At 39.1% G+C, this 15,976-nt stretch overlaps 1 protein-coding gene across 38 annotated transcripts in view; it reads left to right on the forward strand.

Moving 5' to 3' along the window:
• ST7 (suppression of tumorigenicity 7) overlaps positions 1 to 15,976 on the forward strand; it is a 241,776-nt gene that overhangs the window by 185,881 nt on the left and 39,919 nt on the right. For all 38 annotated transcript variants that reach the window (XR_012002765.1, XR_012002766.1, XM_072764884.1 and 35 more), the window contains one exon: positions 15,739 to 15,811. Coding sequence is in view for 36 of the 38 variants with exons in the window: in XM_072764884.1 (XP_072620985.1) it covers positions 15,739 to 15,811 (73 nt within the window). In the remaining 2 variants the exon portion in view is untranslated. The remainder of the gene's footprint in view (positions 1 to 15,738; positions 15,812 to 15,976) is intronic.

Consider the following 15,976-nt stretch of genomic DNA (forward strand, 5'->3'; position numbering starts at 1 on the left):
TCTGTAGATGCCGAAACTGAGGCTGGTGAGTTTAAGTAACTTTCAAGACCACATTCCTTGAAAACTGCAGAACTGGAATTCAAATCCAGGTCTATCTGGCTCTAAAAGCCCATGTGTTTTCCATAAATGTAAGCCTTGCTGAAATGACTTGCTCTGCCTCTCTTGCTCCTTTTAGAAAGGCATGAATGAGGTGGGCTGGAGCTGTAGTGCACACTTCCAGTGATGCCAGATTGTCTTTTAAGATTCCCTTTTAATCATTCCTTAAGAACTTGGTATATCTCTGCTTGTCTTTCTGAAACTGCCTTCAAAAATGGCTTTCTCTTCTCAGTCACCTTGTGCCTGATTTCTTTGTCACAAAGGGAGTTTGATGTATGGTGTTGATTTAATTTGAGTTCGTCATCTTTTTTTTTTTAATTTCTAGTCATACATTAGTTATAAACACAAATGTTTTTTAAGATCATTAAGTCATCAGAACCTTCTTTTAGAACCATCGAGAAAGTTGTTACAAGCTTTGGGTTGCCTTTCAAAGGAGCTTATAGGCCACCTACGTTGAAAACTGAAGTCTCAAAGATTAGGGTGATAACGTGGAAAAGAATTCATGCGTTTTTTATTCATTATCATTTGTGCATTTCAACGTTAGAAGAATCTTATAGAGCAAGTGGATGCGAGTGTGATTGCTGCAAGTTACCTTTGGGAGCATCTAGTTTTGTCTGTCTCAAGTTAGCAAATTTGTCACGAGAATTAAAGAAGTTAATCCATGTTAAATGTTTAGAACAGTGTGGGGTACACGTTAAGCATTCAGTAACTCTTCGCCGTTATGAAGAGCCAAGAGCCCTCCTGAACTTCACCACTGTTCTCAATCAGTTTTGTTCGAAAGGAAGACCACATATAAACTGTCAGTTAAAATAAGAGAATAAGAGCCCTGGCTTGTGCCCAGCGTTAAGGCCTGTTACTAAAATGAATTATGGATCTAATAGGACATGTAGATAGATAAATATTTGATAAGAATGGAAATGCTGAATTGCATCTACAAACAATTCTTAAACTTTTGGAAAGCTGAAAAAAAAAAAAATGCCAGAGATTTTCATTCCTGATCAAAAGACAAATTGTTTTAGCCTTGGGGCAGTTTGCACCAGTGGCGATATAAATCCAAGCTCTTTTGGATATTTACTCCATTAGGTCATTTAGTGATTGCCCTTAATTTGGTGACAGAAATTTCCTTGCGAGGGACAAACTGGTCTGTTATATAGTCACGAATGTTATATAAATGCAACAACTGTATCAAGACCATTTTTACGGTGCCATCAAGCCCATCCTAAATTAGCATTATTATCTGCCATCTGGTAATGTGCAGAGGGTATACTTTCAAGAACAGGACATATTTCTAACACTGGGGGAAATACTTTCATCTCAGTAGATTGAAAACAGAGTTTCTAAAGAAAGCATTAGGGAATTACTCTATGTTGAGACTATTCAGACAATAAGCTTTTTGCTGATACCGTTTTGCAGAGTCAGCATGTAGTTATAAGTAAAAATTTCGTAAACCGTGTTCATTGCCCAAGGCCTTATAACTAACACAGGCTACTCAACTATCATCACAGTTCCTTTGAAGTGGTCACCGGATACCCTGTCTTTTCATTAGGCTATTTTCCATTTATGTTTAAGGAATAGGCACGGATAAGAGGGATTGGAGATGCCAGGAGGACCAGTGAGTAAAATCTGCTTTCAGGTCCCCAGCATCAGGCTTTGAGCCTCACGCAGTCCAGACTTCCGAAACAGTGCTTTTCAGTCAAGTGTGTAGTTCTGAGTTATGATGCCACCGGCACAACAGCTTCTGGGATTTATCTCCTACAAAACCAGGCTGCATTTAAGAAAGAAGGTTTGAAATGCAGTCAGTCCCCAGTGACAGACTGTAAGCCTGGTCTAGCATCCTTCTCTGGGCTGGCCCTTACGGAAAGATCAAGGATACCAAGATAAATGTTGAAGAGCATCTGTAAAAGTGGGCAAATGAATCACATCACTGCTTCAAAGAAGCACATAATTAGCACTGATACCGTGGGCTACGGCTTCAGGCTGCTAAGGATGAGTCACGGAGAAATGATGGCCCCTTCATAACTTTGCACTGGGTGCCCCGCTGACTTGGAAACCAACAGGTAGATCTGTCAAGAGAACTCGGCCTTTGAAGTTAGCAACTGATTGACTATCGTATCATACATGCAGCGAGCAGGAGTTCTAACAATCGATGTTATTTTAATAAAGACTATATGCACGAGAAGCTTCTATTGTCTCTGATGATGGAAAACGCTTATGAATGCATACATTTGTAATTCACATCGCTGGCACATGAGCAAACCCTTGAAATTTATAGTGGCTTTAGTAATCCTTATTGCCTAGTTATCATAGTTTACCAACGTGACATCCCTCCCCAGCCAGCCATTACCGTCCTATAAACTGCTGTGTTTGACTCCGGGGCACTAGGCACACAAGGGCTCTGTGACACAGACCTTCTGGGGTAATCCAATCCAAAAGTTGCAAATAACATCTGGTGTTTGGCTTTGTGGCATAAGATGAATTTTTCTGGGTGTAGTTGAGTCTGCGTCGGCTGCCCCTCCCCCTGCCCCAAATTACTAAGGTCACGTAGTATTTCCCGATTGAATCATTGAACTCCCAGGTGGCACATCTTTTTGAAGTTTTGTATATCAATCCTTTTTATTTCTTCAGTGCACTTTTTCCCTTTAGTTGAAAGGGGACCTTGGATTGGCTTTTTAAAGGTGGGACAAAGAGACCTCACACTGTCTGGAACCAAAAAAAAAAAAAAGAAAGAAAAAGAATTCTAAGGACAGAATTCTACATTTTTATTGTTTCCTTTGTATCACATCGTGTACGGAAGTAAACTGAGAAATCGTATTGAAGAAAGCCCCATGGAGGACAGCCTCGCATAACGGGACGGTAGTAGCACATCTAGTCCAGACACAGGTCAGGAAGGAGAAATAGGCTATATTTTTTGTTTGTTTGGTCCTTCGGGTTAGGGCTCCGAAAATATCTGTCAAGGCCAAGTGTGGTGGATTCATATAAACTGCCAGACTGTCAGTGTGTTACCTGACCGAGGAAAAGTACTTGATACTCCGTAATCTTAAATGATTACAGGGAGTATTAGGTTAATTTCTTTCCAAATTCATTCAGCAAGGATCCATCAAATCCTTATAATGAAAATACAAACTTTTAGGTGCGTTCAGAGTCACAGATGAATATAATCTATTCTGTGTTGCCGAGAAGCCTTCAGTCTGGTGGGGAAAGATAGAAAATGACAACAACAACAGAAAAACCCCAGAACCACCCACAGTAAATTGAGGTGGGATGAATCAGTGCTCGGTGAATCTGTTTCCAACATGCTAAAGTGGTGCAGAGAAGCTCTTTGAGAGCAAGCCCTGTGTTCTCTTCTCCTTGGACGCTCGTGTGCGAGGGTAGACGTTCAGAGCAGCTGTCGTGAGTGCGTGGCTTCTTAGGTGGAGATGCACCAGGACACGGTGTCCTCGCCTGCGGGGTGCTTGGCTTATTAATGCTAGCTGCTACCCTTGAAAATATTGTCTTGGAATCATCGATACGAAATTGACCCTCGATTGACCTAGCTCATGCATAGGAACAGTAACGATCCTTTTAAAATCACATCTTGATTATTATGAGTGTAGATGAACAAAAGGAAATTAGGTCAAAAAGATTATCACTGATAAAACTGTTCTCTGTAAAGTTTTGCCCCATGGGTTTTTCTGAGACACATCAAATTGACAGTTTTACTCCAAATTACATAAATTTCTCCCAAGATTATTACACTGAATTTCAGTTTTGCTATTAGGAGCATTTATGGCTTTTGAAAACTTAAGAGTCATTCTCCCTGAGATGACCTTTCCCTTCAGTGGCCTTGTTCCCATAACGGGTCCTAGGGAGCCAGAAGAGGTGTGGTTTGCCTTCCTTGTTTTTGGCCCCAAACCCTTCTACTTCCCTTCAACCTTGTCAGCTTGTACTCTTGCTTTCTTCCTGCCTCACTTGTAAACTCCGCTGCTGTTGCAAACAGATATCTGGCTTTAGAACCAGTACAGTGTCATCTATTTTGCTGGAATGCCATAAGCAACAATAACTGCAGTGCACATGTTTGAGAAATAACAAGTTTCTGATTCCGTGTTAGTACACCCAGCAATCCTGACCCTTTTGGCTTCCAGAAGCTAAATTAGGTGTGAGTGTTTGCATGTCAAAGGTGGCCAATACCAAAGGATTTGAGATGTTAGTACATCAGCTTGAGATTTCATTCAACAAACACATCCACCATGTTTCGGACGTTGTTTTGGGGCGAGGGTACAAAGTGAAGAAACACACAGCTTTAACTCCTAACACACACCATGTAAGTAGGAAAGGGACATAAGAAAACAATTGCTGTAAAGACTGCAATAGTAGCCCAATATGGAAGGGCCATCCTACCCAGGGGGAAGTAAAGGGAAGTCTGCCCGGGGGAGGTGGCATCTGAGTTGAGCCAAACAGTGAAAATATTAGAGACAAAGACCATATGGAAAGGTTCAAGAGGAGGATTGACCCAGTTTCCGTGGAGTATTCCATGTATCCTACAAAGCAGGGATGGTGGAGGGCTGCGGCAAAGAGCCGAAGATGCATTGCGTGAGTTGAGTAAGGACTGGACCTCAACAAGCTTTGGACCTAATTCTACAGGCCGCGGAGAGACCAGGAGGCAGTCTTAGCAGGGATGGGGTCCATCTGACCTCAGAGTGGAGAGAGCGGCACAGTAGATTCATACTCTGCCCTTTTTTGACTCGAGGTGGTTAAGGGAAGAGCACACGGTGTAGAGGGACTAGGACAGGAAGGGCTGCTGTGCCACTGAAGGGCACTGGGGACGTGGTTTCAGACCTCAGAGAAGCAGAATTCTATCTGTTAGGGAGATAGCTGGTAGGTTTTCAACCAGAAAGTATAAAAGAACCATTAGAGTTTGGTTTTCTTCTTTAAACAACAAATGGGAATCCCAGTGCAGAAACTTTTTTATTTCCTGGGTTATCAGAGCTTCCTTTTTAAAGCTCTAAGCACTTGATTTCATTTGGTTTCTAGTGATGTCTTAACTACAGGAAATGGAGGTCTGTGTAGACCTAGTGTAACTGTAGATAATCTGCCAGGGGAGTGTAACTAAGACACAGTCAGAGCCTGCCGGGACTCCTGCAGCCCATTAACACCTAACTACTTCTGCTCAGTCAGACAGGGACACGGGGAGAAGAAAATGTGGCATGTGGGGAACAGGTGGAGTGTCCCCCTAGGCTTTACAGGTTCTGAACTTGGAGACATGCCTGCCTGTGGATGCAGATCGACGTGTCTCATTTGCTAAAAGCAAAGCATCTGATCAATTCTTGCCATGCTGACTACTTGTTCAGCTGCTACTAAAGTAGGCAAAGCCTGAGAGTCATTAATATGCCGAATTTAACTTTTACCAAACTGGAAGAACCTTAAGAGAAGGAGATCGTGTTATCTTACAGCTCATAGTAGTAAAAGAAGGGAGCGCTAGTCGTTGCCAGATTTCCTGAATCCAAAAACAAACAAAAGCCAAAACCTTTTTTAAGGTTACCCCTTCTTTAAGTCGGAGGAAAGATAAATATAAACCTCTAACTTGAGATTCAGTGAACAGCTTTGTGCTGGCACCACTGGGCATAGGAGACCAAGAGATTTTTAAGTGGAAATAGTTCAAGAGAGATGGGAGATTCTCAAAGATGACATTATAGTTATTCCCAGTGGAAAGAAAATGTAAAGGAAACACAAATGATTAAAGTGTATGAAAGGTCAGAGTGACAAATAGTTGAATAAGTGTATACAAGTGGGGTAGAAACCTGTAAGCAGGTGTTTAGGGTTGTTAACGTCCAGAAGAACCTAAAGTCTCAAGACTGCCCTTGTGAAGTTGTTTTCTTTTTTTTTTTCAATAATAAATTTATTTTTTATTGGTGTTCAATTTGCCAACATACAGAATAACACCCAGTGCTCATCCTGTCAAGTGCCCCCCTCAGTGCCCGCCACCCAGTCACCCCGACCCCCTGCCCTCCTCCCCGTCCGCCACCCCTAGTTTTTTTCCCAGAGTTAGGAGTCTTTCATGTTCTGTCTCCCTTTCTGATATTTCCCACTTATTTTTTCTCCTTTCCCCTTTATTCCTTTGCACTATTATTTATATTCCCCAAATGAATGAGACCATATAATGTTTGTCCTTGAAGTTGTTTTCCAAGCAAAATGATGAAGAAAGTACAAGAGAATGACAATAAAGAAAACAGAAGCAAGCATCGCATTGGCAGTACAGGATGGTGATGGGACCTGGCATTGCAAGGCCAGTTCTATCACTAACTAGTTACCCGGCTCTTAAACATACCATTTAGCTTTTCTGATCTTGTATTTTTTTCATCTGTAAAATAAAAGATTTTTGACCTTCATGGTTGTGTGCTGCTGTCCAATTCTTTGATCTATCTTGTAGAGCTCTTGTTTGGAGAAGATAGTTAATGTGTTAATAATTTGATGAAAATATACTTTGATTCATTATTATTTGCCCTCAATACTTTTGATTTTTTTTGGGGGGTTAGAATTTCAACAAATAAGTCAATCACAGTAAAATTCTAGGAGATGATCATGTGTTTTTTAACATTTAGGAAGGAAAGAGATGATTGAAGCTCCAACATGGATTTACAAAGGAAGTTGTGCTAAATAAAAATAGTGGATCTAAAAATATTTGTAGTTTATACAATAGTCTTTAAATGTTTCTTACTAATTTAAATGGCCATCTTCTTCATATTTCTGAATTAGAGGAATGCCATAGACGTATGTATATATTTAATTAAAATATTTGATAATGTTTTGAATGGTACCTTCTTAGGTACTGTGGAGCAATATAGTCAGATGCCAATTGTATCATGATAAATGGTGTGATTTAGTAGTACAAGAGGTACATCTAATATCTATTAAAACTATTAATAAATGGCATAATTTAATGGTTTAAATAGTGTATGTAATACCTGTTATTAACATTAATAAATGGTTGTGCAGACCACTGCAAATTTAGGGTGATCCCTAGAATACCATTCCTGGATCCTCTCCTTGGTATTGCCATGGTCAGTATTTTTTTTTAAGATTTTATTTATTTATTTGGGGGAGAGAGAGAGTGCAGGCAGGGGGAGAGGGAGGATGAGGGACAGAGGGAGATGCAGGCTCCCCACTGAGCAGGGAGCCCAATGTGGGACTTGTTCCCAGGACCCTGGGGTCATGACCTGAGCCAAAGGCAAGAAGCTTAATGGACTGAGCCACCCAGGCGTTCCCATGGTCAGTATCTTTATAAATCAGACCTTGTAGACAACATAGCAAACAGTTCAAAATCATGAGTTCATATTTGTTTTAACTATGTGATATTGGCATATTCCTTAAACCATTATATGCCTCACTTTCCCCATCTATAAAAGAGGGCTACTGGTAAGTCCTATCTCAGAGAGTTGCTCTGAGAATTAAGTAGAATAATGTATATAAGTGACTAGCACCTGTGCCTGGCACTTATTAAGCCCTTGATAAATGTTAGCAGTAATTTAAATGATGATAATGATCACTTGATGAGGAAGGTAGGCTTATGAACCGTATGGAACTAAGCTGTGGGTGGTAGCTTGAGTCAGAATGATGACTAATAAGCTAGAAGGATATTCTGAAACCATTAGGACTTAATGGTTTAGGTTTCATTTTGAGATATAAAATCGAATGGAATCAAATATTAAACCCTGCTTATAGGTTCATAAATTTTCATGGCTTAAGTAAAAGAGAAAAGACTTGGCTTTGGCTGAAATCAATTTGAATAGAACCTGGGGGATTTTGTTGACGACACCGTCACAGGAACCAGTAAAGACTTGTAGCTGCTGAACACCAGGGCCATCCTAGCTGTTACTCGGAGAGGTGGCATGGCTGGGGGTCCTCAGACTATACATTTCCCTTGAGCTCTGGGGGAGGTTTCTGAGATTTAGAAGATGATTTCCACTTCTGATTCTCATATTTTGAAATCACTCATGGCTCCATGCCAAAAATAAACGAAAAGTCCTGAAGAATAGGTCAGTTGAGGAATTTAGAAGTATTTATCCTGGAACAGATTAGGTTTAGAGGAGATAGTGTCACCGTTTTAATATTTGAAAGGCTGGTGAGAAATAATCAGGTTCTGTTTCGTTACGGAAGGCAAAACTAGTAAGTAATTTTTAGATAAGGATTCATGGAAGAAGGGTAGAATGATAAAAGGCAACTGAAATGTTATGGAAGTTAGGCTGAAGTAAGAGAAGACAGCTTCAGGTGGCACAGGACTATACGTTTGTGTTTTAAAAGTTTTTTCTTTTAATTGGCGTATAAATTATATACAGTAACATGCACAAATCTAAAGTGTAGAGCGAGATGACTTTTCTCTTTAATATACACGTGTGTTATCACCACCTGGGATCATAGAACTTTCCATCATCTCCAAAGGTTGCCTCATGCCCCCCCTTCTGGCCAGTAACTGCCCTCCAACCCAGAAGTAACTGTTTTTCGGGCCTCTGTCATCATAGATCCTGCGACAAACTGCCTACAACTACTTTGGGGCGCTGTGTACCAGTTTAAACATGTATCTGTTTTCTGACTCAGCAGTTCCATTTCCAACTACGTATCTATGAGGATGCTCACAACCGCCTTATTCATAACAGCCCCGAACTGGGAAACAACCCAAACAGCCCATTTGCAAGAGAAGAAACATGTCGTGGTATATCCACACAATGAACTACTTCTCAGCAATAGAAAAGGATCAAGGACTCATACTTGCTACTGTAGGGACGAATCTCAGACCCGGGCCAGACCCGAAGGAGTACGTACTCGGTGATTCCAACTACAGGATGTTCAAAATTGTAGATTTTAATGAAATACCTTTGTGACAATTTGATTTTGAATACCTGGGACAGTTGGAGAAAACTCCTTCCCTTTCAGAAAAGGGCCTGTATGAAACAAAAGATGGCCAAGAGGTGGAAGGAGATTTAAACTAAAGCCAGGAGTTCAGCTTTGCTTAAGTGACAAACATGTATTTAGCGTTCCTTGTTTTTGGAATTATATGATATCTCCTTATTTCGTTTCTTTTTATTTCCTTATTGTATTTGAATTGTTTGTTTGGATTTATTTTATTCTTCCTGAAATTTTTCCCCCCTTATTCTTTTATAACAGCAAATATCTGTGCCATTACCTAAGATTATTTATTCCCTTAATCATATATTCCGTGGCATCTACTTTCTTTTTTAAACCGTTCTTCCTGGAGCATTCTAACCTCCAGCTCAGATATGGTCCAGTTGAGTTCTAGGCAAGTTTCACAGCTGTTTTTAGAATGACTTCTCTGAACATATTCCTTTGCTAAGAACATTATTTTTTTAAAGATTTTATTTATTTATTCATGAGACACAGAGAGAGGCAGAGACACAGGCAGAGGGAGAAGCAGGCTCCCCACAGGGAGCACGATGTGGGACTCGATCCCAGGACCCTGGGATCACGGCCTGAGCCCAAGGGAGACACTCAACCACTGAGCCACCCAAGCGTCCCAAGAACATTATTTTTTTAGCTAACATTTTTCTCATTCTTGGTTTCTTTTTATAATTAAAAACTTTTTAATTCCAGTATAGTTAACATAATATGTTATCTTAGTTTCAGGTGTCCAAAATAGTGATTCAACAGTTTTTTACATTACTCGGAGCTCATCTTGGTAACTGTACTCTTAATCTCCTTCACCTATTTCGTCCATCCACCAACCTACCTCCCCTGTGGTAACCATCAGTTTGTTCTCTATAGTTATAGTCTATTTTTTGGTTTGTCTCTTTTTTTCTTTGTTTATTTTTTAAATTCCACATGAATGAAACTATATGGTATTTGTCTTTCTCTGACTTATTTCACTCAGCTGTCATACTCTAGATCCATCCATGTTGTTGCAAATGTCAAGATTTCGTTCTTTTTTATGGCTGAGTAATACTCCACTGTATGTATATGCCACATCTTTATTCACCTCTCAGTGGACACTTCAGTTGCTTCCATAATTTGTCTATTGCAGGTAGTACTGCAATAACCATAGGGGTGCGTCTGTCTTTTCAAATCAGTGTTTTCGTGTGCTTTGGGTAAATACTCAGTGGTGGAATTATTGGATCATATGGTAATTCTATTTTTAATTTTTTGAGGAACCTCCATACTGTTTTTCATGGTGGCTGTACCATTTTATATCCCCACCAACAGTGCATGAAGGTTCCTTTTGCTCCACATCTTTTGTAACACTTGTTTCTTGTATTTTTGATTTTAGCCATTCTGACAGGTATGGTAGGCATTTCCCTGATGATTAGGATGTTGAGCATCATTTCATGTGTCTGTTGGCCATCTGGTTGTCTTATTTAGAGAAATGTCTGTTCATGTCTTCTGCCCATTTTTGGATCGGATTATTTGGGGTTTTGTGTGTGTGTGTGTGTGTGTGTGTGTATTGAGTTGCTTAAGTTCGTTATGTATTTTGGATATTAACCCTTTATCTGATATGTCATTTGCAAATATCATCTCCCATTCAGGAAGTTGTCTTTTAGTTTTGTTGATTGTTTCTTTTGCTGTACAGAAGCTTTTTCTTTTGATGTAGTCCCAGTAGTTTATTTTTGCTTTTTGTTTCCTTTGCCTGAAGAGGCATATCTGGTAAAGCATTGCTATGGCCACTGACTGAGAAATTACTGCCTGTGCTCTTTATTACGATTTCTGTGGTTTTAGGTCTCATATTTAAGTCCTTAACCCATTTTATTTTTTTTTAAAGATTTTATTTTATTTATTCATAGAGACAGAGAGAGAGACAGAGAGAGAGAGAGAGAGAGAGAGGCAGAGACACAGGCAGAGGGAGAAGCAGGCACCGCACAGAGAGCCTGACATGGGACTCGATCCCAGGTCTCCAGGATCACGCCCTGGGCTGCAGGCGGCGCTAAACCGCTGCGCCACCGGGGCTGCCCCTTAACCCATTTTAAAATTATGTTTATGCATGGTGTAAAAAAGTGGTTAATTTTCATTCTTTTGCACAAAGCTGTCCTGTTTTCCCAACACCATTTGTTGAAGAGACTGGATTCTAATACTTAGAAGGAATTTTTAGTAATAATGGTAGCTACATGGCACAAAAGACAGGGACTGTGTAGTTAGAGCATGTTCCTACAAAATTGGACTTAGAATGATCTTGAAGTGTCTTCTTCAAAATAACATTTCTGGATAAATTACAAGCAGTACTGGAAAGCAGTTGATATTTTTGTTTTTTTTCCTGCTCAAAACTTCTGATACTACTACAAAACTTTTAATCACTACTGTTAAGCCACTCTGTTTCCCTTATCATTTTATCCATTTCCCTAGTGGTAAAAGCATAAAGTCATGGCAGGCAGACAAAACTACAGAAACAGGGAGCAGATTAGTGGTCACCAGGGGATGGGTGTGGATGGGAAGAGTACAAATAAAGGGATAACATAGGAGAGTTCCTTTGGAACAGTTGTGCATTTCTTTTTATTTAAAAATTTTATTTTATTTTATTTTATTTTATTTTATTTTATTTTTGAGAGGGAGGGAGAGAGAGAGAGAGAGAACGAGTAGAGAGAGGAGCAGAGGGAGAGGGAGGAGAAAGAATCTCAGACAGACTCCGTGCTGAGCACAGACCTGATGCGGGGCTCCGTCCCAGGACCCTGAGATCGTGACCTGAGCCCAGACAGTCAGACGCTTAACCAACTGAGCCAGCTGGGTGTCCCAGAACAGTTGTGCATTTGGATGCTGATGGTGGTTAGATGAATCTAGCCGTGGGATAAAATTGCATAGAACTACACACACATGAAGGCACAGTGGGAACTGAACAAGGTCTGTAATTTCCTTACTAGTACTGTACCAAGGTCCGTTTCTTGGGTTTTGATATTATGCTGTAGTTATGTAAGATGTCACCGTCGGGGGAAGCTGAGAGAAGCATTCACAGAACTGTGTACTATTTTCACATCTCTCTGCGAGCCTATAAGCATTTCAAAATAATAAATTTCAAACTTAAAATAGGCAACAACAACCACGTCAAAGCATTTTTTAAAGAAATGAAAGAGGTACTGCTCATGAGCGAGCAGCCCATGATAAGGAGCTCCCCCTTAAAGATAGTGTATATAGTATTTCTTAAAAGTGAGCCAGAACACGCAGTGCTTGCCTCGGATTTAGGTGTTAGGCAGTTACGAGATTAAAATGAGCTAATGAGCGCTAATGAGCGCACACTGCAAAAGAAACGCTCTAGCTTTCGTGAGGGTATGTGAGTATAAGCAGTAGATTTCTGGTCTGACTTCACTGCATGTATGTCCTGCCTTTGTGCTGTCTCTGTCTGGTTCCACAAGTGTATTTGCTCATGGACTTGCTTCAAACCATTTGTAGAACAGAATTCTTATATACAGCATTATTGTTGTCTTTTAAAAAGTCACTTATTACATGTACATCACAGGAAGCTTTGGAAATACAGATCAACAGTAGAAAAAAACTGCCTTTAATCCCACCACTCCAAAATAAATACTGTTGATATTTTCTGTCTTTAATTCCAGTCTTATTATCTCTGTACGTGTAAATGCTTTTCTTTTTTTTCTTTTTTTAATGCTTTTAAAAACTACATGAAATCCTAATTTTGTAAACTTGTTTTAGTTATTGATGTATGTGTAGCAATGCGCCATTTTCCCAGATCATTAAATACTCCCCCCCCACATGATTTATTGATTACATAGAATTGTATCTTGTGGATGAACAGCACCTTAACTAATCCTCGTGATTGGACATGTAGGCTGTTTCCCGTTTTCCACCATTAGAAACAAGGGTTATCATCAACATCCTTAAGGCTAAATCTTCAGACACAGTCATGATTATTTCTCTTAGGAAGAAATCTCAGAAGTGGAATTGCTGGAGTAGGCAAAATGTCAAAGCTTTTGATTTTTATTGTCAAAGATAAGCATCATTTAAAAAATATGTTGTAAACGAAAACCTTATTTGAACAACAAGACACTTTACCTACAGGGAAACTCAGGATCAGTTTCTTTAGAGTGCTTCATCACTTCTTAGAGACAACTGCCATTACCAAATAGATGAATTGTTTTGACAGAATTAAAAGAAAAACATTGAAACTATCTAAATAAACAAGTTATGCAAGAACTTTTTGCTATTTTTTATTTTTGTTAAATGATGAGAGCAAAATAATTTACTCGAACAAAAAGAAAATAAATGAAATCAACATGCCACTAGTGGGGAATGGGGTATTTACATTTCCCCCTTTTCCCATTTGATGTTGATTAAAGTATATTTTTGGTTATTTATTTTTTAAGCATTATGACTGTGCATGCATACCACCATCTTTACGTATGATGAAGGAGTAGAGGTAAAAAGATTTTATGGGAAAAACACACTATATAGTGTGTTTGTAATGTTGCAGAATTCTGTTGCATTTTTCTAGTTGTGAGTGTCCTGTTTGTAGGCACAAGGGGACCTGGTTCTGGATTAAAGATCATATTTGATTGGGCGTCTGTAGTATTTTGCTGAAACACCACAGTTGTGTGTTTTTCTGCATTTCCAACTGAGTGACTATGTCACTTTGCTTATCTAGGTAATAACATGGTCTCATCTTTCCCATTTGGAAGCCAAATCCTTAACCACAGGTTTTCTTTACTTTACCAAGTGAGGCTCCGTCTTGTGTGCTTCCAGCTCCAGACATTTACGTCCATTGTCTTCAGCCTCCATCTCCTTTCTTGGACTTTTCATTGGTCCCTACTTCATGGGAAGATGTGAGGTTGACGCAGAAGGAACATTAAGTCACACCATGAGTAGAAATAAGGCTCGGATACTTTTTAAATAAAATGTCTGAGCTTTTAAGTAGAATGGTATTATCTGTAGTTTTTTATTAACCTTTCAATGGCAATGAGTGGACCCTAATAAATGAGATATTTGATTCTTGGATTAATTTCCCACACTGGGACACAATTAAAGGTTTAGATGTTGGAAAGGCAACAAGACAAACCCATGAGTGTTTGACATTCTTTTGTTCTTCTTCTTAGTCATGAACACATCATTTTACACTATGCATATGGTGGTGAAATTTTGTTTGAATATAATTTATGAGATCAGGGTTACAAAGACTTCTTTCCCTTTCAGCTCTGTGTTGGTGTTTTCAATGATCATTATTTTTTATTTTTTATCAATGGCATTGAAATTTCCCCTCAAAGAGAAATTCCTCTTGCTGGGATTGGTGATAAATACTTATTACTGAATTAGGGATTGTTTGTCTATTATGAACCTCTTTTCTTCCATGGTGTCTGTTGGCTAGCTGTGGGACTTCCCTTTTCATTCTTACTGTAATGTAACTCTTTCTTTTTAGGTTTTGGTTTAAGTTCCAGTTAGTTAACATACAGTATAAGAATAGTTTCAGGTGTACAATGTGGTGATTTAACACTTCCCTACAGGACCCGGTGCTCTTCATGACAAGCGCACCACTTAATCCCCATCACCTATTTCACCCACCCCCCTACCACCTCCCCTCTGGTACCATCAGTTAGTCCCATAGTTTAGAGTCTGTTTCTTGGTTTGTGTGTGTGTCTCTCTTCCCTTTTCTCCTTGGTTTTGTTTCTTAAATTCCACCGTAATGTAATACTTTTGAAGTTGAAAATAGCCCTGTGAAGAAACTGGCAGAGCGTTCCAAGTGGTAAGAGTTTCTCGAACCTACAGTGGATTTTGCTGCGCTAGGAATGGCATATTTTTATCTGGTCCGAATTGATGGCATTTCTCTGTCCTAAGCATAAACTCGGTTCAACATTTAAGAAATACTATTCCTGTAAGAAATAGAGTCGTAATTTAAATACAAATTTTTCCTCGAAAGGGACTACCCTCTTTGAGTTTATCTTTTCTGTTGTATCCCGTACTTTTATTTCTCTTTAAACTCATTTTATGAACCTGTTACCTGCTCCCACCTCTCCATGTGAAATTTTCTGTACAAACTGAGAGGAATTGTTTCTCAGAGAAACAAATTAGGCTTCATATGAAAGGGGGTCTCCCATGGATTTGAATGAGCAAAAATTATACAGATTTCTAAAGATTTCACATATATATCCTTATATATAAAGATTTCCCACATATGTTATATATATACATAATAAATGTGTTACCTTTCAGACAAAAAACTGAATATGAGCCTCTTGAAATTTAGTGCAAAGGAAGTCTGTTTTAAATATTACCACTAAAAAATAATTTATTTACATATGTTTTTTTAAAAAAAGATTCAGGTAATATTAATTCTTCATATCCGCCTGTTGAAAATTTTTTATAAGTGACATAGAGTCCTATATGCCTTTTATGATATCAGGGGCATTCCTGTAATATTTAAATTCATACACTTATAGCCCTTCCCTGCTTAATTAAACTCAGCATATGAAAATCCATATCTTAGAAGATGACTGCCCAAGAGTCAGGCTGGTGGATTTTACACACGAATTATTCACAAAAATATGAATTACCCTTAGTTTCACATACCACCCTGACACATAGAAACAGCTGTGTATTGTATGTATTAAAATATTCTCAATTTATCCCTTATTAGACTTATGTGATTAGAATGCCAGTGAATTAAAAGATCATTGCTCTTTATTTCTCCAAACTTATAAGAGTTTCTACTTTCTTTTTCTCTAACAGATATAAGCTTACCAAAGTCGGCAACAATATGCTATACAGCTGCCTTGCTCAAAGCAAGAGCTGTCTCTGACAAGTAAGTGAATAATGACTTGTGTGGTACTAAATGTCTGACCCGACTTAAGGAGATGTGTTGCCTCCGAGGGCTTTCTCTGGAAGTTTCTCTCAGTCTATGAGACCCCTGCTTATGAGCATGCATTTTTCTAAAACCTGCTGATCTTTTCTTTCACTACTAGAAGGA

This window comes from Vulpes vulpes, chromosome 7 (genome assembly GCF_048418805.1).
Source record: "Vulpes vulpes isolate BD-2025 chromosome 7, VulVul3, whole genome shotgun sequence".
In the NCBI taxonomy this organism is placed as follows: domain Eukaryota; kingdom Metazoa; phylum Chordata; class Mammalia; order Carnivora; family Canidae; genus Vulpes; species Vulpes vulpes.